Below are 24,389 nucleotides of genomic sequence, written 5' to 3'. Positions count from 1 at the left end.
ATAAATGCCTATTTTGATTAATCGTGCCAAAAATGGCTATTCTGCAATTTTGGAATACTTAAGCTTTTTTTTACGTGCATTTGGCTTTCCCTACATTGAAGAAGGCTTTGTTGATGTTTTACTGACTGATATCTGGTATTTGCCAGATTTGAGGGTCTCAAATGGAACATTAATTAAAATATATTTCTTTTTGTTACAATGGTGCAGATTGTTTTTTCATGATTTGTTCAGTCATTAGCACAAGCTCTTTTTGTGAGAATTAATTAACTGATGATTCCCAGCAAATTTGAATTTCGATCTAAAGAGTATTAATAGTTTGTTAATCGCTAGCCCACTTTTGAATACAGTATAACTGTGCATTGTAAGAAGAAAATTGAAATAAGTTCACATTCATTGCCTATTTTAATGTCTTTTTTAATTTTTGGGTGCCTTTTTAGTGCCTATTTTCGTGTCTTTTTAAGTGCCTATTTTCATCATTTTGGTTCCTATTTCAGAGGTTTTTAGTGCCTATAAATCTGCACCCAGGCAAAGTGATCATGTTCAGCTCCCAGATGCTAGGCGATCATTGATCTACCCAGTGTGAAAGCATTCTCTATGCAGCACATGTGCTATGGTCAATGCTATACTCTTTCCAAAAAAGGAGGACATGTACAGATTTCTAAAAAATCTCCCTGGACACCGGACAGACACCTAGAAAGGAGGACATGTCCGGATAAAAGAGGACGTCTGGTCACCCTAGCTATGTGATAGAAGAAAGTGGTACTTATTCGAAGCAAGATCAAGGTTAATAAACTGGTCAGTCACCACATAATCACTGTACATGCCTTCAGTACGTATAAACTCTTTTGTTGCAGCCAATCAATGGTGGGAGCCTATTTTTACAATCAAGATAATGCCAAAAATATTGATTGTTGCCAGGAATATGTTATATGTGGATAAACTACATACTAAGTTGAAAGAAATAACATGGACTTGGTGTTTATAAGATTCTCAGCATTTCACATGAATTTCACCACTCTGGGTGGCCACGGTGGCTCAGTCGGTAATGCATCTGACTACCATGCTAAAGGTCCCGGGTACGATCCCCAGCCGGTTCAAATCCGGGAACTTTTCTAATGATGGAAGCCGCCCCGGTGCCCACCCAGCGTCGAATAACATGGGTACCTGGGGGAAACCCTGGGGGGTAAAGGCGGTCAGGGGCGTGATGCTGATCACATCACCCCTACTCACGACCGGATCAAGAAAGTGTGGGGCGTTACCCCCACACCCCCTATACGCCTTCATGGCATGGTGCTATGCACATAGGAGCACTTTACCTTTACCTTTTTTACCTTGACATGTAACAAAAAATGCCAGAAAAATATGAAAATTGAAGCTGCACATTCATGAAGTATTGTTTCATGTTTGTTATAGGTTTATGTTTCTTGTGTTTTCTTCACTACCATTTACATTGAAACCCTGATTTTACACTACTGGTAGTGGCATCGATTAGGGGGGGCAAGGGGGCAGTTGTCCCCACTTTTTGACACTTTTGCCCCCGCACGATGCTAAACCTTATGTACGTACCAAGGGAAAGAAAACTGTCCTTGCCTCCGAACTTTTTGCACCATGCCCCCCCTAGTTTTGGAATGCAATCATCACCACTGACTTCTGGACTACATTTTCCCACATTATACATTCGATCTTCATGGCTCGAATATAGCAAAAGTGATACCATTTTTCAGGATTTAAATTTTTCCACATTTTAAGTATTTTTTAACCTTTTTTGCCTGAAAAGCATAAAATCGAGATTCCACTGTATCTACTGCATGTAATTTGATTGTATATTTATACTACAAGAAGTTCAAAGTACTTGATAATGACTTCACTGACTAACATAAATTAAATGCAAGTTTATTTCCTATTTTTGAGTTTTTCGGTTGACAGCTTATATAAAAAAGAAGTGGTTTTAAAATTTTCAGACAGATGTTATTCTTCATTTTAATTAATTTTGCTAAAAATAGGCCAAAATGTTATGTATTTTTTGCCGAAGCTTATTTAACCAATAGAAATCAGATTTTAAGTAGAACAAATGTTCTTTGACAACTTTTTTTTTTTTGTAATTAGCAAGGCTCTTTGAAGTCCCTAGCAGTTATAATTTGATTAATTTTGGAATTACGTCACTCTGTTTCTATGGCAAGTACAACAGGCTAAGAATAAACATGAATTGAAAACTCTTATCATTTTAATGCTGAAAACAGCTTTGAAAAATGCCAATTTTACATATATAACATTGAAAATGTCAGGTCCTTCACACATGTTACTTTGTAAATATTCAGCCCATTTATTATGAAAAGACAGAACATGAATGAAGGAACTAGATGAACTCTTAATCTATAAAGAATGGCAGACAGCATGCACGACTCTGAATTAGGTTAAGAGCTAGTATAAAAACATCGGGTAATATAGAAAATTAGATGAATAGTTACACATCCTTATTAGAAAATGGGGTTTGTAACAAAATGCACACAACACAACAAAACACACAAAAAAGAAACTCGACTACTTACAAGTGAAACGTTTCATTGTACTTAGGTGACCAGTTGTTTGATTTGGACTTTGTGGCATGTTTCCTCTTCTTATCGGAAAGATGGGGTCCAATAAGATTGACTTCGACAAATGGTCTAAACATGCCTGTTGTGGTTGGCCATTTTAGGTCGTTAGCTGCAACCACTGAAACAGAAAGAAACAATGAAGAAAAAGGAACACACTGCAAACATATCAGAAGAGTATTAAAATGAGACAGTATAAGGAACATCCTTGGTTATAATCATGATTATACAACAAATGAAAATATAACTATATATGCAAGTTATAATAGTGATTTAATATGTTATTTTATTAAGACTGTTGCTATGTGCTTCATAATTAGGACCTCTTTTTTTAAAAAAATATAAAATATTTCAACATAATCTTCAATCTTATGTAATTTTAGAAGCATTTGTCTCTAACTTAAAGTAATTGCTTTCCTTAATGTGCAATTTTAATACTTATTGAGTGCAGAGAAAAAAGAAGTAAATATATATTATACAGAACACAATTTTGGAGAAACAAATTGTGTTCTATACAATAGTAGGGGCATGTGCATTATTATTAGGGAAGAAATTTTTGTAAAACTATTTCTAATTATAGTTTAATTTCTGTGTTACAACTCTGATTTGCTTGTATAAATGCAATGTTCTTTCTGTGGTATACTTTAATGTATTCTCAATGTTCTGATGATTCAAACAGGCTTTTTTCAATAGTTACATGGGTTAGAAACTCTGGAAGTAGTACTAACACTACGTGTCACGCAGCAAACTACCAAATGATAATCATGCTCTTGTCATACGTAAAACATCATGTCATCTATGATTTCAAAGGCACTAACAATTCGCCATTGTAACTCTTGCAGATCTTTTGGAAGGGATAGAACATAAACAGCATCCTCCAGATCCTAAAAGAAGAAGAGTGTCGCAAGGGGTAAGGTCAGGTGACTTTGGTGGCCAATTGTAAAATGCCAGATCATATTCAACTGCACGGCTATGTTCATTCAGGTAACTTCACACCTCACAGTGATAATGAGTTGGTACCCCATCTTGTTGGAGCAAGTAGTAATCTCTGGAGTCCTTATGAAGCTGCGGGATTAGCCACTCCCATGGCATGTCCAGATAAGTTATCAGTCTTCACTAATCCCAACACAAAATATGACTTCTATTGATTACTTGCCATTTTGCAACACTAGCGATCTTGGCAGAGCAGAGGCAAAGCAGCATCAGCACGCCAAGCAGGAATAAAACTTCCAGTCTTTCCTCATTTGATTTTCTATCATAAATAAATACATCATAATAACTGTGTTTGTTTCATTCTTTTTACTTGCCCTGTATTCAAATTGATAAATATGCTGAACTACTTTGAATTGTTAAAATTTTTAAGTACTGACATTGGTTCAAATTAGTATCAGCTCAGAATATTGGTGATAGTAATATGCATTTATCTACTTTCAAAAAGATAGTGTATTGTGCTGAATATATATTACTTAATTCTACAACAAATTGCATCCTATTTGAAAGAAAAAGTTTTATTTTTATGCTGCAGCATGTTCTTACCTTTAACTGTAACCTTGTGCTCTCCAGTACCCGGGTGTGTAAACAGGTCAACCTGAATAGAAACCTCCCCAACACTGCCTTCATCCAGTCCAGAAACGTCAGCTAAGTGGACATAAAAAAGGCCAGTATTACAACATGATACCCAAATATGCAGCCATCCCTCAGCTACAGAGCTGTGCTACAAACTTTGCAAAGCAGCAGTATTATTCATTCACCAAAGAATGCTCTACTATAACAAAGAGGTACCTTACCTGTTTCCACAGAAGCTAGGGAGCTTTCAGACTAGACAAGTTACAAGCAAATGTGTCACTTGGGAACGAACCTTCAGAAATAAATGCAACCTTTCATACCAAAGTGACGTATCAAGATGCACATGATGCATCACCATTTTCTGAATAGCATGCAGGGAATTTTGTTTTTGCAGACTGGAGGGGTCCATGTTGCTTGTCACTTTGGTGTGAAACCCCGTATGTCATGTGTTACTTTGGTGTGAAATCCCCATGTCACATGTCACTCGTCACTGGTGTGAAACTCCCATGTAATGTGTCACTTGACACATCGGTCTGAAAGCTCCCTTATATACAAACCATGCTGATGTCAATAAGACCAAAACATTTGAGCTGCATAAAAATGAAGTGTCATGCAAGACTGTAGATGCAGTGCTATGTAAAATGACATGATGCATTTTATTAAAATACTCAATGTGAATGATTGCTAACATTACAATGTCATGACAAATCATCATGCTGATGATTGTGCTGAATAGGGATAACAAATATACATTTAGAAGTGTAAAAAATATTTGTGTCAGTGAACAATAAACACTGTGTGCCTTTATTTTCAAACAATATAAAAATATTCTTAGGCTGAGTGCACACTTATTATAACCAATATATACATATAAGTTTAATCTGCATGGTGGTTTTAAGAAATGAGCAAAATATTCCAGATGTTCAATAAATTCATGGTTTTCTTGTGAAAACAATTGGTAAGGTAAAATTTTGAAATTGAATCTCAGATTAGTTGGAAATTTCATGACCTATGAATATCAAAATATGCTAACTCAATTTTTTTTTATGGATACCTTAAAGGTTTATAGCCAATTTTGAAAGAAAACAATGGATAAGTATTTCTGAAGATTTCAGCATGAAATAACTTATTCATATTACTATTAATGTTTACGTAAACATAAAACTTCTCCTGTTTATTAGTAAAATGATCACATTATAGCAGGCATTCAAAATATTTACATAAGTATACACAAATATTTTGCTTGAATTATTTATATGCTTGTATCTTATTTTATTCCATAATATTTAACATTTGGTATTTCACTTTTCAAAATATTTTTTAAGTAAAACTTGATTGAAGCAAGGTAATGATTTACTTAGTATGGGTAGAAATACTATTTATCTAAATTGAAAAATACTTTTCATATTATATTTAAAAAAAATATGATTTGGGAAAATTGTTGTTAAAATATTTTTATTACCCCTATTCATTCTAATGATTCTGTAAGTAAATTACCAATATAAGTGTTCTATATCAAATATCTACAACTACTCAATGATAAATACAAAATAGAGCAAAGTTATCTAAGAATTGAGATAATAATACAGTTACCAATTTAAGTCTATCTAAAGTTACTGTACTGTAATCCACCATGCCAACTAATTTTAAAGTTGTCAACAACTATTTACAAATATATGGGATTCAGTTATTTACAGAATTATGTTCAACCAAAGCGTGCCATACAAAGATCTAGGCAATGCCATACATGTTGTAGATGCATTGCAATATACAAGAGAAAAAATACTTTTTCTCCTTCCAAAATGCTAATTGGCTCCTTTATTGAGAACCCTGCCGCAAAAGAAATAACATGCTTTGCTTAAAAAGAAGACATGTTTTCACTAACTTCACAAACGTGTGCATGTTTAAAGGTGTGGTCACATTTGGTCTAGATTCGGCTGACTTTTACACTGTTATGTTCTTTTTCTTTCTGTCTTTGTTATTTATGACACTTTACTAACTCTTAGGTCAATTGTACATCCATGTCAACCAGGGGTCGAATATGGGATCTATGGCTTTGCAGTGAGTTATGCTAACCACTCTGCCATGTGACAACCCAAGAATATCATTAGTTTTCTAGTAGAGTCAGTTGCATAGAGTGTATCAAATATTGATTAATTTCAAGACAGAATGTCTGTAATTATAAGTTCAACTTTGTTTAATTTGTAGGTTAAATTTCAATCTTCAGATTAATTATAGATTATATCAATATATTATCAATATTGATTCTCCAGATATCAGTGACCGGCATGATGGTCTTGTTTTCTGGAATGTGTTTCCTGTAGTGTCCGGAAGCCTATCTTTGACTGATCTTGTAAATACTGAGAAAATGTAACCATCATTCGATACCATGCATTTTATTTTTAATGTATTACAGTGTGACTTCCCACGTTCACCTGGATTTACATGATATAATTTCTTCTACCAATTGCGTCTGTGTACATCAGTGTAAAAATGCAGCCGAAACCAGTGCTAATGTGACAATGCTTAGATGCTACAAGATGCCGTACTTCAGTGTTTGTGAATGGAAAAAAAGTTGTCATCTAGATACAAAAAACAAGAGCCCCAGCCGTCTCGGTGGTTACCTGCTGGCTCTTTCTCTTTCGGTTTCTTCGCTTTGAGGGGCTCTTCTAGCCCTTCCAAACTCTCCTCTTCACGATCCGTTGAGACCGATCTCTGTCTAAGGGTCTTTTTGTTGTTAAGAGGAACTTTTGGTTTACAAGAGGAAAAAAATTACAAAAAATATTGTTATGTGAAGATCATTATAGTTTTTTAATTTAAAATGATCTGATAAAGTTACATGCTGTAACAAGAATGATGGAATTTATGTTACAGCCTAAGTCTACACATGACAACAGTGGAAGATACCATATAGGAATGCCAAAAACATAAGCTGTGAAAGAAAATAATTTAAACTCCGAGAGGAGTTTTAAACAAACAACTAATAACGTTAACAAAATATATATATTTTTAAAGATTTACTTATTAAGGTTGCAACTTGATGACCTGCAGAATAAAATTAATTGTATAGTGTGGAAAAAGTTTTGTATTTCTGTTTTGCTCTTTTTCTTCTAACAACTGACTAACTTCAAAGGCCCACTGCCCAAATTATCATGAGTTATGGCATCTGGGATGGAGGTACCATAACTTATGATAATGAAGGCAATGAACTTGTGGCGTGGCATGGCGTGACTTTTTCAAAGGCGTTATTGGCTATCTATAGGGCAATTATTCTGCTATAGGTTATCATCTATACCCCCCCCCCCCCAAAAAAAAACACAACATGCCTTCGACCTGTATTTTTGTTCACTTTATTATTTTTTTGCAATCCACTCGGTGATTTAGCCACAAACACTCCTAACAAGAACTACCACTCATGAGACAGTTGCCATGAAAATCCAATGAATCATGGTCGAGCCTTGTCAATTCTTCATTTGTTTCTTTGCAAATGAGGTGGAAAGGGGAAGAAGAAGAACACACATTTCTCGGCCCAGTTTGACGTTTGTGCGGTGAGCAGATGACAGAATTCCGCTCCTCCAGCAACAGTCAAATTGTGGAAGGGAACTCCAGCTGCACGTACTACTGTTGCCAACTTAGTATTTTGGAGCAAGGTTTGTCCAAATCACGAATCGCACCAAGGAACTATATTTTCATCTAGTACCTAACTGGTCTCAGTTGTAGTTCAGGCCAGCCTTGGCTTTGCAGTCTAGCTCTAGTTGCTTCAGAGAAATAGTATCCCCATTTTAGGAAGCATTTAGCTCTTTTCTGCCAATCTGATGTGACAACACTGGTATATACCGGCAGACCTGACTGGTAACTGGGCTCATGAACAGGCATATGAATAACCCCGTGGTGCACTGTCCCAAATTAATCCCCCGCTCTTCCCTTGAATTGGCATGCTCTCCGCTTGTTACCTCTTCAGGGTAGCGGAAACTGGTTCTGCAATATCTACTCAACAGCAATGCTATCATTTAATGTATTTAACAATGTTGTTGTTTTATTAAAAACAACTTTTTAATTCTTCACATTTTGCTGTTACCTGTGGCAACTCCAGTTACATGCATGCCATGCCTCTGCAATGGACCCTCAAAATTAATTGGTTGTTAGAATACTGTGGAAATATGTAACTACAGTATTTTCACCATGTTTGCCTGTATCACATCATGAAATTTGTATTACAATAGACAATGCACAGAATAATAATGTTCTTGACCAGATGTTCTTGAGATCTAGCAGGTGAGTTCTGGAAAGGTTTCTGAGCTTGCGAGAGCTAATTTCATACTCATCTTCAAGGTAAAAGAGAGTGATGTTAGCTTTTGAAAGCTTCGAAACCTTTCCAGAACTTACCTGGTTGATAGCCTGAGAAAATCTGTTCATCATTAGTAGCCAAGAAATCTTCAAGACTTAATAATAATAAAAAATGTCCTTTTCCAACAATATTTCAAACAAAACTAAGATCTATAAAATATTAATGTTAATCTTGCCCATAAAATGAGCAGGTTGGGAGGAAAACTTGATAACCCAGAAAAGTATGAAACTGAGAAAAATGCAGGTGAAAGTTCATCCATTACATTGTGGCTTACGGGGTACTCAGATCTTCCTGTGTGTTTCTGACCTTCACCGGCTACTGAAGGAACATCGTTCACTATAGTACAATGTCTGGAAACATGCAGCAACTGAATCCGATATTAACTCAATTTTGGAGTGTGATTATCAAGTTTTACTCCCGAGTAGCTCAAATATTACCAGTTAAAATATCAGCCAGGTCAGTTCCAGAAGTATATCTGGCACTGATCTGATTGATATTCTGAGAGAAACACTTAATAATTTGCAATCAGGAAAGCTTCAAGAAGTATGAAAGGTTTTTAACTTGGTGTTTCCTAGTTTGAACACACATACACACACACACACACACACACACAACTCTATATGCTACAATGTAAACAAGGGTTTCCTGATATTTGGAAGCAGTTAGTTGAGTGAGTTAGTGAGTATGGGTGGTTTCTTTGTGAGTGTCCCTTAATTGATTTCATGTAATCATTATTCATCATCATTGTCATTAGCCAAAAATGGCAGAAAAGTGATGTAAAAAAAATATACTATGCTATTGGCAATAATGTATTCCATAGTTGCATGCACACAGGATAAAGTGCTGTTTATTCAAGGGCTTGTGGCATCAAAACAATACCTGAGTGAACAACAACATTAAGAGAAGTATGCCTTAATGTCTTCTATGCACTGTGCGAAGTTTGCTGTCAATGTTATTTGGAATCTTCCTGTATATGTATTACAAACTTTAACACATTACAGGCAGCTACACGAGCACATAAGATAAAGGATAATGATAACTTTGGGTGATAGTTAATTATATTTAAACTTCAACCTGGACAAAATTACTAACAAAACAAAACCATTTGGGATGTGTTCACCAAGCATCTAACTAAAAAGTTGTAACAATGCTCATTTCAGGCAAAAGAAAGAGGCGATGTTAGAACTTCCAAAATATTATGTAATATTGTTCCAATTGGGCAAAATGACAAAAATATAAAATTACTCCCTGTGCTTTGCATTGTTTAATGAAGGCACAATTGTTCAACTCCTGAGAAGGCTTAGAACTGCTTGAACTAGGAATCATGAAAATTCAGCACCTTTATGAGCAATCTTGGGATACTTGTATAATTGTCATGTAATTGAACCACCATGTTAGAAAAAAATATATAATTAAATATAAAAAAATATTAGATAAAATCACAGAGTTTTTTGTTCAATGTTTAGGGTTCAAAACTTTTTATGACATGCCATATTTTCACCCTGGGCTGTTTTTAATATGTTCACTTAATTTAAACATGTTTCTAACTTTTGTGAACAAGATGACAGTTGTTTTATTGCTCATATAAATACATATTTTATCTCCAACTCATACTTTGGCTTAACAATTCTACAAAAACATATTTTTGGTTACATTTAGGGCATTTTTTACATTTCACCAGATACTGTTCATAACATCACACTTGTGCTAGTAATATAAAGTACTTTTGTTTGCACTTAACAAAATTTTTCAGGTACCTGCTGTGAAACAAACATGTGAATGAGTTAGTTTGTTTCTATTTTACACAAAAATATTAATTTATATTTTATGTTTTTATAGGGTCACCAATATGTTGTAAAGGACACTCGACTGCAAAACAAAATAAATTTGTAAATGCATAATAAAAGATATATTTTGTAATTTTTAGCAATCAGTTTTAGGATATATTTTCAGTTCTTCAGATCACATTTTGGTATTTTTAGGGGATAAATGCATGCATATTTCTAAAGTTTTCTGATCATATGAATCGAAGCCCTGGACATTTCAAGACAAGTCCATTTTTAATTCTGACATTTTGGAGTCAGACCAAGTGTCTAAAATGTCAGAATAAAATACATGTAGTGGCTTAAATTCCAATTATCATTAAAATAGAAACAACAGGCACTCATTAGGTACAAGAAATAACTATTTTTGGTCCCAAACTTATTCTCACCAACATCTGCATGATCGAAGGAAATTGTTTCAATCATGTGTATAAAGAGAACAATGTTAAACATATACATAATAATGTTACAAAATGTATATGCATTTTAAAGGGTGCATTGCAACATTCCATGAAGACACGTAGAGGTGTGCAGGCCTACACCCACATATTTATGATCTTCACCATAGCAGAAGGGTCTTGCTCTGAGTGTCTTTATCTCTAAGATGTTCCCTAGTACCAGGCACCTAGAACTCTTTATGTAGGGTCATAGAAACTTCCTGAATGAGATCAGCCTTTCTAGGAAACAAATCCAATTTTATTGTGTGCTCTGTTGATTGGTAATGGGAAAAAGTACAGGAAAAAGTATTGTTTAACATGCATCTGAAGGGCATAATATTATCATTAGGGCTCAGCTGATGTCATTGCTTTGACTTTGGTTAATACCTATGGTATTGGTATAGAAACGAATCTCCTCAAATGTAATCACTGACATCAGCCAATACTTATTATGGAGTCTAGATATCTTGCAGGGTATGCAACAATGCTGTGTGTGACCACTTTTGCAACTTAATTATCCTACATATTATACAAGAACAGAAATTTTCATTTATTTTGCAGCAGCAGTATTGAATGAAGAAATGGATTTACGATTAAATGACAGATATTGTAATATTTCGGTGTAATTCTTCGAATCTTTTAAAGTAAAACTCAGGTAAATTAATGTGAGATAACTGCAATTCTCAAAAACCTCTAATTACTACAATGTTGAAAACATAGGCTTGCACAGACTAATTTATTTTGGGGGTGCCTTAAAGGGAGTTTCAATTGGCTGTCTGGACAATTTTAGCCCAATTGTCATAACTTCATGTTCCTTTTACGAGGGTCACTATTTATATTTTGAGCCTTGGCAACACTGATTGAAGTTAGGCGCGATTTGACGTTTGCACGGAATCGTCTGGCATTATTGACCATAACGTACTTCAAATGTTTTGTCAATACCTTCATTTGTGTTGTTTATGTTGTCTTGGAGATTGCGCGACAACAATAAAATGGAATTAACTCGTGAACATTTTCGTGCGATGATTTTTTACGATTTTCGACGTGGATTACCAAGACAAGAGTGCATCGATCAACTTACTTCCACATTTGGCGATGAAGCCCCATCCTTTGCCACTGTGAAACGCTGGTATAACGAATTTAATCGTGGCCGCCATTCGCTCACCGACAAGATTTGCGAAGGTCGTCCAAAATCAGTTGTTGTTCAAGAAAACATTGATGCTGTGCAAAACCTAATACTGCAAGATCGTCATGTGACATACTGTGAGATTGAGGCAACCATAGGCATTAGTTCCACCAGCATATATAAAATATTACATGATCATTTAGCTGTGAGAAAGGTATGTTCTCGTTGGATCCCACACAATTTGACAAAAACTGAAAAAGACGTTCGCGTCAATTGGTGCAAACAAATGCTCAATAAATACAATTGTGGTGCTTCAAAAGACGTATATAAGATTGTAACAGGTGACGAATCATGGATATATGCATATGAGCCGGAACGTAAACAGCAGTCGACTGTATGGGTGTTTCAAGATGCACTCAAAGCACATCGAAACAAATGGTCGCCTGTTTTTTCGGGAAAACTGGTCATGTGGCAACTGTACCTTTAGAGGAACGTAGAATGGTCAACTCTGAATGGTACACAACAATTTGTTTGCCAGAGGTCTTCGGTCAAATACGGAAAACAAACAAACGCCGTCGGATCATTCTTCATCAAGACAATGCCAGCTGTCACACATCTCGTCTAACAACCGACTTTATGAACAGTCAAAAAATCGAATTGATGGGTCATCCGCCGTACAGTCCTGATTTGGCACCCAATGACTTCTTCTTGTTCCCAAATGTCAAGAATAAATTGCGTGGACAACGATTTTCGTCTGCGGAAGATGCCATTGATGCGTTCAAAAACCATATTATGGAGGTGTCTCAAGAAGATTGGAAAAACTGCTTTGACAAATGGTTCGAACGAATGCAAAAGTGTATTGACCATAAAGGAGAATACTTCGAAAAACAATAAAGCAGTTTTCAATGCCAAATTCCTGTTTTTTCATTGTTAGGCTCAAAATATAAATAGTGACCCTCGTATTTCCCCCTCATAGCCACATCATCCTCACCTTCTTTATTATTATTATTATTATTATTATTAAAGATGGGCCAGGTTAAACACAACTCTATGGATTTTGGCCAATGTATACAGATCAGAGTATTGGTAATATTACCAATAATTTTAAACAATTGAAAATCAATATTGGTACAGGATAACCAACTCTAAGAAATGTAATAAAATACAAGGCTATATATCTACAGGTAAAATCAGCTGAATCCCTCTCATCAAATAAATTTGCAGGTTCAGTTTTCCCATGTTTTCTAATGCACATCTTCATAAAATATCAGATTGCGCCTGGTCACTTGATAGATTCTATATAATTTTAAACAGTAGAGTTCTAGCTTTCAGATGCAATTAATATCTGAAAATTGATATTTTTTATATATTTTAGCCACTGAAACTCCATTAACAGAGTTCATACAGTGCTTCCTTACTTTTTAAACACATATTTTTTTCATTATTCTAATGGGAGTTTCTACATTTTATTTTATTTTTTGAGGACATATTAGGAAGTGCTAAGGCACCTCTGACACCCCTTGCACATGCATATGGCCCAAACATTGGTATCAGTGAGATTTGGTAAGATTAGTTCATCAGTATCAGCATTGGTTCAAAGTGGTATCTGCCTAGATCTAATTGACATAATAAGCATCTGAGAATGATTTCAAATGCAATTTCAGGATGTGGTACTGAGTGAAGAATCATTAAAACTGACTTACCTTCATTTGTTTGTGAAGTAACGAAAGTCTTAATGAGCGTGTCAGTTGTTTGTGTGTAGAGGGAGAGTGCATATCGAAGGGACTGCAATTCAGCGCTCTTTTCAAGAAAAGTCTTCTTCAAGCCATTGCCACCTGCATGGAAGTACTGCTTGATGGTGTCGAGTGCCACATCCAATACAGCACACTGTTTAGGAGACAGGTTCTTCTCAACCTCCTGCAAAGAAATTAATTTGTATGTGAAATTTTATTAATTTATGACACTTTTCTGAAATTTATAGTTAACTGCATTAACCGATGATGACTATATGATACTGAAGGGAACCTAGCAAAAAATACCCATGTCCAGGCTAGAACTTGAATCAGGGAACTTCAACAGCAAGATAAGAAATGGACTCTTTAACATACTTGGCCACTAAGGCAGCTAATGAAATTAAAATTGTGCATTAAAAGAAATATTGATAACCAGAAAGTAATTTGCCTTTATACCACACCCACAAATTTTCATTAATTTTTTTTTCAAAATCTAAACATACAAATGTATGCTGATGTTCCTGTAGGCGGTCTCATTCAAAAGTATGGATATTTTGCATTTTTTATTACTTTACGGCACTTTTTCTGCTATTTTGGCTACTTGTAACACTGAACACCGATACTGATTAGATGAAGGGACCTCTCAAAGAAATACCCATGCCCAGGGCAGGACTCAAATCTGGAGACTTCACTTCACTGGCTAATGCTGTTACCTTGCAATCAAGGAGTCCTGGGTTGGAAGGCTTTCAAGTAGCCTATTGGCTATTTGGTCCACTCTATTTCACATCCATGAAGCTTTGTAATCTTCAGGGCTTTACTTATTTGTATTTCACTTATGTGAATTCCATGAATGCACTATTGGAATAGGAATTTTTATTTTGTTGCATAAGTGTGTTTTTTAAATTAAACTTGATATTTTTTTATTACATCTAACGCAAAAGAAGCTAGATAGCGTGCAGTGGTTTAAGTGCAAAAACTGGAAAGTTTTATTGAGAAAATCAGAAAAGAGTGGAAGAGTGGTGACAAGCTTTGGACACCTGGTAAATTGTAAATTTCCATGTTTCAACAAAAGAAGTATTGCTAATTTCTATGCAGATGAACTTGAGGTGACTATGAAAGCAATGTTCAGAGGACTGAGAGAGAAAGTGCAATTTATGCTGCTCACTTCTGTATATATGCAAGTATGTATAAATAAATAGCACATGTTTGTTAGAAATGCAGTACACAGGATGAAATCTCATTTCTCAAGGGTCACACAGGCAGGAGCAAAGAGAAAGGGAGATGAGAAAACAAAGGACTCTTTTACTTTATTTGGAAGTTTGCTGTGATTTCTTCTTTTCCTGATCTGATATTAAAGCGACATAAACATAAAATTTATTTCTGTAGTATATTTATGTCAGTTTACTCAATAAGAGCATACAAAAACTAATATTTGCATTTTTAAATATTTATAACTCTAAACACTGTACATATTGCTTACGTATAGAAGAAGCATACCCTTTTCTCCATATGTAAAACCCAGAAATTTCACCTTTCATGTTCTGGATTTCACATATCAATAGCTTTCACAGATTACACAAAATACTTCTACAGATTTAGGATGTAAAGAAATAGTATGAGAGAGAAATGCATTTGTTTAGCACTTACCATCACTCCACTAAAAGCAGCTTTCATGTTTTGTTGCCCTGCCATGTGGTTTCTAAAGATCTTCGACATGTCTTCTATCTTTGCATTGGCAGCTAAATTTTTGGCATTGTCTGCAAGATTTTTAAGCAGCATCTGGAAATAGAAATAGTGGTATGCAATGATTTAGGAAGAAAACTAAATCAAAGATTGTACACTCCTGTTCAGATAAAGTGGCACATTCTTCAACTGTCCAGCCTTATAAAATGCGCCACTTTATGTTAACAGGAGTATACATAGCAGAGTCAAAAAGTAACCTTTTTTCATTAACAGAATATGTACAATAGGATTGAAAATACTTCACTTTTCAACATAGTCTCCACCATATTCAATGTAGGTGTGCCAACATTTCATGAATGGTCAGATTCCGCGAAAAAAAAAATCTTCTTACTTATTGCATACCCACTCATGCACCAGATCTTTCACCTCATCATTAGTGCAGAATTTCATGTCACCTAGTACCTCCTTAAATGGAGCAAACACAATGATAATCACCCAATGCTACACCCTGCAAATATGCAGAATGTGGTAGACACTGCAAACATAGTTCCGTAATTTTTTTGTGCTGTTGCATGAGCTGTGTGTGGCCTTGCGTTGTCTTGCTGTAAGAGCACCAGAACTGAGCAAACCGTGACGCTTTGATCTGACTGCAGGTTTCATGTGGTTCTCAAGCAGATCACAATATGACTCACTGTTCCAGGATTGGACATTTTCATTCCCAGAAGAGTATGAGTTCTACTTTGTAGGCAGACACAGCAGTAATGAATTTCTTTGCTTTTGGCGATGATGAATGCCTCTACTTCTTGCTGGCTCATTTGGTCTTTGGCTGGAAGAAATGGAACCAGAATTTGTCACCAGTGACTGCAATCTTTAAGAAGCCATCTCCTTCAGCTTCATAATGTTGTAGCAGTCTTTCACATCATCAACATGACGTTCCTTCAGTTTGAGGGGGGGGGGAGTTGTTTTGGTACCTATTTAGCAGAGACTTTGTGGTACTCCAGCACATCCTGAATTAAATAGTGCGCAGAGCCATGAGTGGTGTTCATTTCTGCAGCCAATTCTACCAATTGTTGCCTGCTGATTTTCTCGGGTCATTCGATCCACGGAAGAAATAGTGTCTGACGTAGTCGCACTGTGCATTCAAATGGAGTGAGCTGCATCAGTCAGAGTTGACACTCCACTTTTAAACTTAGGAATCCTCATACTGCCTTTGTATCCTCCGATGGATGTTTGTTGGTTTTGCACCCCCAACAAAAGGATAACGGCCAACTGCTCCTCTGTGGTGCATATCTCCAAGGAGGTGGCAATCTTGCTTTGGTCCCTGACATCACATTTCCAATCAGACCACACTGGTGCTTACAACAGAAGAGTATATATACCTGTTATTTAGTGATGAACAACTGTCGACTACATTTTTCTGATTTTTAATTTTTTTATTAAGGTTACTTTTTGACTCTGCATCTTAATCAAACAAATAACTTACTTGTTGGAGAGCATGAGGTCAATATTTATTAAGAAAGCCTTTATTATGTGAACAAAGTAAGCTCAGAATACTGGTTGTTTTCCATAACTTTTCTAATTTATTTGTACCCTGAATTTAAATTCCTAATTCATATTTCACATGTTCCAAATTCATAATTTTGTAAACATCTATATTTCTGATTAATGAACAGATTTTATCACAACGTCTGTTCCTGGTATATTAACAAATATGTCAATGGAGATACAGATGTTGACTTTTAATTTTGAAGAGAAAATTGAAAAAGCCCTAGCGGACTAATATTTGATAATTTAAATGTAATTCTTATATTCCAGCATTAAAACTAACCTGAAATATTCTTAAATGCTACATGTTAATATATTGATAATGAGCTTCAACTCGGCCTTAAAAATAGTAACCCCACCAACTCCTTGCATTACAACAACAACAATAATTATGACACCCCTAGTGAAAAAAACAGGCACGTTACAGTCAAATGTCAGACAGGCACCTGTAAATGCCTGGAATGGCCCACTGTTTTTCCACTGTAAAATACAATGTTAGATATCACAAACAGGGGCTGCACATGGTCTGGAGAGAAAAGTGTACAGTGCATGTACATGTAGACGAATTCTGGATAAATACATGTAAAAATGCATGTCAAAGATATTTTGACATACGAAAAACATGTGTTTATTTATAGCCATATTACAGGTGCTGTACAGCACAAGCACATTTTGATGAGCTACTGTTCTGCAACTGTAAAACACATTTTATGAGACTGTGCATATGAAGAAATATGCATTTTACAAGCACATAAAATTTGTCATACAGAGATATGTTAAACACCTGTAGTCAGGGCCACCATTCGCAAAGGCGAGGCCCTAATATTATGTAAGTTAAAAATATGTACACCTTCAATTCCTTGTAAAAGTATACACTACAGCTATGTAATTAATAAAATTTTCAATGGGGGGAGGGAAATTTTAGTCACTGTTCCTAAAGCCGATGCTATATTTATGTAAATTACATATGCATATAGTTCCCCAAGCTAAAAATTAGCAATCTGAGAGTGGATGCAGAAACCAGAGATGGATTCCATATCATACGTCATTTAAAATACCACCCTGGGGAAGCATTTACACTTTTAAAAAAACAATGTTAGTTCTCAAATACGTCTTGATTAATTTCAAATGAGAGATGCTCATTTTGGCACTCCGCCATTAGCTGATTTTTTTTTTTTTTTTTTTTAACATAAACTGCAAATATAATACTTGGATGGAAGCTGCATGCACTACCGGTTCAAACCATTATGACTTGGAACTTGTTGGCACATTGGCATAGTGGTAAAATTCAACAAAGTCTGCAAACGTGCTTTTCCGGGTTTTGAGAAAATAAAAATAGCATGATGGTGTTGTGCCCTCTTGAACAATAAAGTTTATGACAGGAAATCGGTAGAAGGTTAGGGTCACAAATAAGAAATTCAAGTGTATTATGGAAGTCGGAAATTTTCTTTTCACAGCAGGTGTGTGATTCTTATTTAAAACTCTGGTTTCCTTTTTCTGTAGCATGTAAGCTGATTACAAATATAGTTGTATCACTAATGTACGCGCCTTTTCATTTCTTTCGTCTGTTCTGATGTGATCGCGTTTGCACAAGAAATGAATGTGAATAAAAGATGCAATAATAAACTTCTACCCCATAACATGGCTGAAATACATTCACTTTACATTTCCTACAACTGGCCATTTTCTTTTCAAACCATCAACCAATGCACATATTTTGCAACTGATTTCTGCCTGAAATGTTTTCAAAAACATTTCAGACAATTTCAGTGACTGTACACTGCCTGTTTTTTCCAAAATTTTTCACTAGGGACATACACTCTTATCTGTCATTGGTGGAAGCACAACAGTCTTTTCAAGTATCCTCATCACAATCTTCCATAACTCCTTAAGCAGTCTCTTCAAAACAGTTTTCTCACAAGATTGAGCATACAATGATAGAGATCCTGAAACGAGAAGAAAATACTTATTTAGTTTCCACACTAAGTGAAAAATAAAGGCCTGAAATCTATTTTTGCAACACATGATTCAGAAATGTATATCATATGATTCAGCAGTAACTGATTATAACTTATAAAATAAATAATACATGAATAATATGGATACAATGATGGGGAATTTGATAGCTATGTGTACCAATATAAAATTTACTGGCTCTGGTAATGGATAATCTATTAATCCAATACAATATTGTGAATGTTTTCTAAAGTACTTAAATTGCTCCTTAATTAATGTATACAATTAGATGACTGGAATGTTTTTTCTTCAGATAAACAAAATACAATTATGAACATTTACAAAACCAGAGCTGTGTGAAGATACCAGTGGGAAGTACAGAGTTGTTCAGCATTAGTAATGGACAAAACAGGGAAGTGCTCTTTCCCCTCCAGTCTTCATTATTACAATGGATGTAATTAACAAAGAGGTGGGGAAGAAGATAGGAAAGGAAGCAATGAAGGCCCTGTTGTTTGCTGATGACTTAGTAATATAGGGAAACAGTGAAGAAGAAGTACAAAGATAGCTTCATAGTTTGAATGAGGAAATCAGAAGAGCAGGAATGAAATTCAGTGCAGAAAAGAGTGAGGTGCTAATAACAACAAGAAACGGAGCCAGAAATGAACCAAGAATAAAGGTGGACATGAAACAGATGAGGGTAGTGAAGAGTTTCAAATACCTTGGAAGCATAATTGAGAAAAGTGGAAGAATAGATGAGGAGGTAAACAGAAGAGGACAAATGGGTGGTGGACTCTATTGAAGTGTACAAAGATTAATATGGAACAGGAATGTCCCTATGAAATGCAATAATTAGTATGGAACAGAGACTTGAACAATGACAGAGAGAGACAATAGAAAGATGCAGACAGTGGAAATGAAATTCTTAAGTAGTATATTGAATAAGACTAGAAGGGGTAGAATAAGAAATGAGGAGATCCAACAGACAGAATAGATCAGGCACAGATGAGATGATTTGGACACATAAAGAGGATGAGTGCAGAAAGACTGCCAGTAAGAGCATAAAACACAAGGAGTGGAAATGAGACCAAAGAGGAGACCAAGATGTCGGGGGAAAGAGCAGATAGTGGAGAGTGTTAGGATAAGATTACAAGATTGGAACACCGTAGAAAGAGAGGAGTGATGGCATACCAGAAGAAAATAGAGAGGCTTGCTTTCCATGCTGACTCACCCAGAGGTAGGAAATGGCAAAGGACGATGATGATGATGATGACTTTACAAAACCATAGCATACAAATTGTACCTTTATATTAATAAAAATAATAACAAAATGCCATAACTTTGCACTAATGATGAAAACATGAAATGTAAGATTACACACTGTAAGGTGTGAGATGCATTTCTCTGTCATATTTTGTAACAAAATGATGCAAAATAAAGTGAAAAATAAAAATAAACTCTCATACACGAAATTTAGATATATTCATACACTAGAAATTAGCTCGGTTGCTATTTATGAGATATAATTGTGAATAAATACACATGCAATAGATCTACAAGGGTCGTTCAAGGTTGACCGGGACTTTTATTTCTGCAGAGGAAATAGGTAGCAGAAGAAACACCAAACTATGTCAGTTTTTCAAAGTATCCTCCGTGCGCGCCGAGGCACTGGAGGACATCGCTCCGCAGTGCTTCGTCTGTCGTGAATTTCTTCCCTCCCAGATGGTCTTTAAGGGGTGCAAACAAATTATAATTATTGGGGGCTAAATCCGGACTGTAGGGGGGATGGGGCAGAACTTCCCAGCGCATGTCGGCCAGAGTTGTTGTTGTCACATTGGCCGTGTGAGGGCGGGTATTATCATGGAGAAGAATGACATTTCCAGACAACATCCCAGGTCTTTTCTTGCGAATGGACTTTTGTACAGCACCACTCAACAATGTAGAGTAATACTGGGCATTAATCGTGCTCCCTTTGTCCAGAAAATCCACATGGACAACGCCCTTCATGTAACAGAAGACACTTGCCATGATCTTTCCAGCGGACGGCTGCGTTTTGCTTTTCTTGGGGGGCGGGGAACCTTTATGCCGCCACTCCATGCTGCGTCTTTTGGTCTCTGGGGTTGAATTGTGAAACCATGTTTCATCACACGTGATGATGGATTGCAACAATTCATCACCTTCTGCTCGAAACCAATTCAGAAGCTGTTCACAGACCCTCCTGCATGTCCACTTCTGATCGAATGTCAGCTGGCAGGGAACCCACCTTGCACAGATTTGCGGAAGCGTAAGTGGTCGTGAATGATTGTCTCAACACTCCCGACACTGATATTCACCTCGGCAGCAATATCACTGATAAACAATGAAATACTCCTTTAAATAAAACTAAGTGATCTTTATGCATTCAGATGTGCTGATAACGAATATCGCATCAGTTTTCCTCTATCACCTAAAGTTTTTGCAGAACACCCACTTTTATAGTTTTATGGTTTCAGATCTCCGCACCCTGCTCCGCATACGGCTTAACGTTTGGTTCCTAGCAAATGGATAAGAACCTTTTAGCGACCTTGTGTATTTATGACTGGCACTTAATATTTCGTGGAGGAAATATCTGGCAGTAGAGCAATTTCCTGTTTCTCTGTTAAAATTTGTTCTTTTGTGGGTTAGTCGAGTCTTAACTTCCTTTCCGATAACTTCGCGAGTAGCCGTATTTTATGTTTGTGTATATTCGTGAAATTGTGAATAGTGAAGTGAAGTGTAAGTTGTATTTTAACAAAACGATCAGAGCACTTAATTTTTTTTTAAAGAAATATATTATAACTCAATTAATAAGTTTGCCATGTCACGTAACTGTGTGAATAACCCGAACTTGCTTTGTTATGTTTGCAGGGAATTTACTCCGAAGTCACAGAGAAATACTATCATTCCTATAGTAAAAAAAGCATATGAATTGTATTTTGGAAGTAAAGTAGACGAGGGAAAAAGCTGGGCACCAGGTAAAATTTGTTGTAATTGTTCGCGAACTTTACATGGTTGGCTTAATGGCACTTACAAATCAATGCCCTTCGGAAACCCTGTAATATGGACAGAACAGAAATATCATACTACGGATTGTTACTTCTGTTTAACAAACATAGTGGGATATAGTTCTAAATCAAAACATTCTATATTTTATCCTGATGTTCCTTCAGCCAAGGAACCTATGAATCATGATTTTATACCAATTCCTAAGCCTTCTAAAGAATGGACAGTGGATGAAACAGAACCAAGCAGTGCTTCTCCAGATGACGAACCTGGACCCTCATATTCAAACACCGATCCAAATTTTCCTGATCCAAATATACCTCACTTTATTTCCCAATCCGAACTAAATGATCTAATCAGAGACCTCAACCTTTCTAAAGTTCAAGCGCAATTATTAGGTTCTCGTCTCCGAGGGTGGAATTTATTACAAGATGGTGTTAAGGTGTCATATTGGAAACGCCAACAATCACTGACACATTTTTTTTCTGTTAGTAATGAGTTAACTTACTGCAATGATGTAGAAGGCCTTCTGCAAGAACTTGGAAGGAGTCACAACCCAAACGAGTGGAGACTATTTTTAGATTCATCTAAGAATAGTTTTAAAGTAGTATTGTTGCATAATGGGAATATATACCCATCAGTACCCCTTGCCTATTCTTCCACCATGAAGGAAACATATGACAATATGGATACAATATTAAAAGTGATAAATTATGAAAAATATGGTTGGCAGATATGCGGAGACCTCAAAATGATTGGTATACTGTTAGGTATGCAGTCTGGGTTTACAACATTTTGTTGCTTTCTTTGCGAATGGGACAGCCGGGCAAAAGATAAACATTACAACATTGTGGATTGGCCAATACGAAAAAACTTAATTCCTGGAGAGAGTGTTAGGAATCACCCTCTACTTGAGAAAGACAAGATTTTGTTACCACCGTTGCATATAAAGTTAGGGCTGATGAAAAATTTTGTTAAGGCTTTGGATAAACACGGTGAGGGTTTTGGGTACTTAAAAACATTTCCTAAACTCAGTGATAGTAAGTTAAAAGAAGGCATATTTATTGGGCCGCAAATCCGTGAAATCATTCATGATAACAACTTTGTGGAATTGCTAACAGAAAAAGAGAAATGCGCATGGTTAGCTTTCAGACAAGTATGCTGTAATTTTCTTGGAAATGTGAAAGTTGACAACTACAAGGAACTTATTAAGAACTTGTTGAAGTGTTTTCAGTGCATGGGGTGCAATATGTCCTTGAAAATTCACTTTTTACATTCGCATTTCGACTTCCCCCCCCCCCTAACTTGGGCAGGGTTAGTGACGAATGCGGCGAGAGATTTCACCGGATATTTCTGTCATGGAGAAACGATATGCAGGAAAATCGGTACAGAACATGTTAGCAGACTACTGTTGGAACCTCAAGGAAGAGGTTTCTGGTGGCAGTTACAAACGGCAGAGTTCAAGAAAGAAATTTTGAAAATGTCAGTAAAAATGTGTTTTTTTCCCATTTTTTGCATGAAATTTCTTCAATGAACAGTCAAAATCAGTCCTATATATATTTTTTAATTTTTTTATATTTCATAGTTATTCACTTCAATATTTAAATCTTATTTCATGAGCAAACAAACAAAAATAATTTTAAATTTCGATGTATTATTATAAAGGGAATTAAATTTTTATTAAAAACAAAAAATGAAAATCCAGGAAAAACTATAGGTGATACAGCATTTCTACTTTCAGATTTGGATTCACCGGGGTCGAATTATAAATAATCACCTATTTTCGTTCAAAGGAGCAAAAAAAAGTTTGAATTTGTTCATCAGTGTATCCCGCACTGTTACTTGCCGGTTCTCAAGAATCATTTGCTCAACACGTGCGATATTCACTGGTGTGACTGCAGTCGGGCGAATGTGTCCATGCACTTCATTTGTCACCAGCTCCCGTCCTTCGCAAAACTGCTCACACCATTCGTACACTCTTGTCCGCGACATCGTTTGTTCACCATACTGTGCTTGCAATCGTCTGAAAATCTCAGCTGGTTTCACTTTCTCCTTCACGAGAAATTTGATTACCCACTGCTGCTCCACAGCCACAGACACACTGCTTGCCGCCATGTTCGCTACAACTGCTGCGCATGCGCGAAATACGTCATGCCGGGCGCTAGTTACTCGCAAAGGAATACATTACATCACCCGCACGTTTCATCATGATCCTTCTATTCATCGATTTTTTACGTACGAAAATCCCGGTCAACCTTGAACACCCCTTGTAAATATGCATGAGTGGCATTTAGTCTTAGATAAACCTGTCCACAATTTCAAAGTTGAGGTTGAAAGAAGTTGACCTGAAAATGTTCCAAGAACGCTAAAGTTGAGATACATTTTCTACAAGAGGACAGACAAATGAAAGTTTCAATTTGCTCCAAATAAGGTAAAGTGTTAGGAAGAAAAACAATATGAACTTACAATAGGGTACCCAAGTACCAGGATAGAGGATTCAACTTGAATTATAGATATATCAAGATCTACAACAGCTAGAAATATTCTGTAACATAGAAAAATT

The 24,389-nt window shown here is 36.0% G+C and overlaps 1 protein-coding gene across 3 annotated transcripts in view; it reads right to left on the bottom strand.

Annotated features, from left to right (window-relative positions):
- The window catches only part of unc-13 (protein unc13 homolog), a 671,187-nt gene that overhangs the window by 6,658 nt on the left and 640,140 nt on the right, over window positions 1–24,389 (bottom strand). For 2 of the 3 annotated variants that reach the window (XM_083118384.1, XM_083118382.1), the window contains exons 21-26: window positions 18,671–18,798; window positions 15,272–15,403; window positions 13,595–13,808; window positions 6,782–6,904; window positions 4,128–4,229; window positions 2,550–2,712 (exon numbers count right to left, since the gene is read on the bottom strand). In XM_083118384.1, the coding sequence (XP_082974510.1) occupies window positions 2,550–2,712; window positions 4,128–4,229; window positions 6,782–6,904; window positions 13,595–13,808; window positions 15,272–15,403; window positions 18,671–18,798 (862 nt within the window). The remainder of the gene's footprint in view (window positions 1–2,549; window positions 2,713–4,127; window positions 4,230–6,781; window positions 6,905–13,594; window positions 13,809–15,271; window positions 15,404–18,670; window positions 18,799–24,389) is intronic. The other variant, XM_083118383.1, reaches the window with a different exon arrangement.

The sequence above is a fragment of the Lepisma saccharinum genome, chromosome 3, assembly GCF_977018435.1.
Source record: "Lepisma saccharinum chromosome 3, izLepSacc3.1, whole genome shotgun sequence".
NCBI classification, from domain to species: Eukaryota; Metazoa; Arthropoda; class Insecta; order Zygentoma; family Lepismatidae; genus Lepisma; species Lepisma saccharinum.
This window is presented reverse-complemented; position numbering and strand designations above follow the sequence as displayed.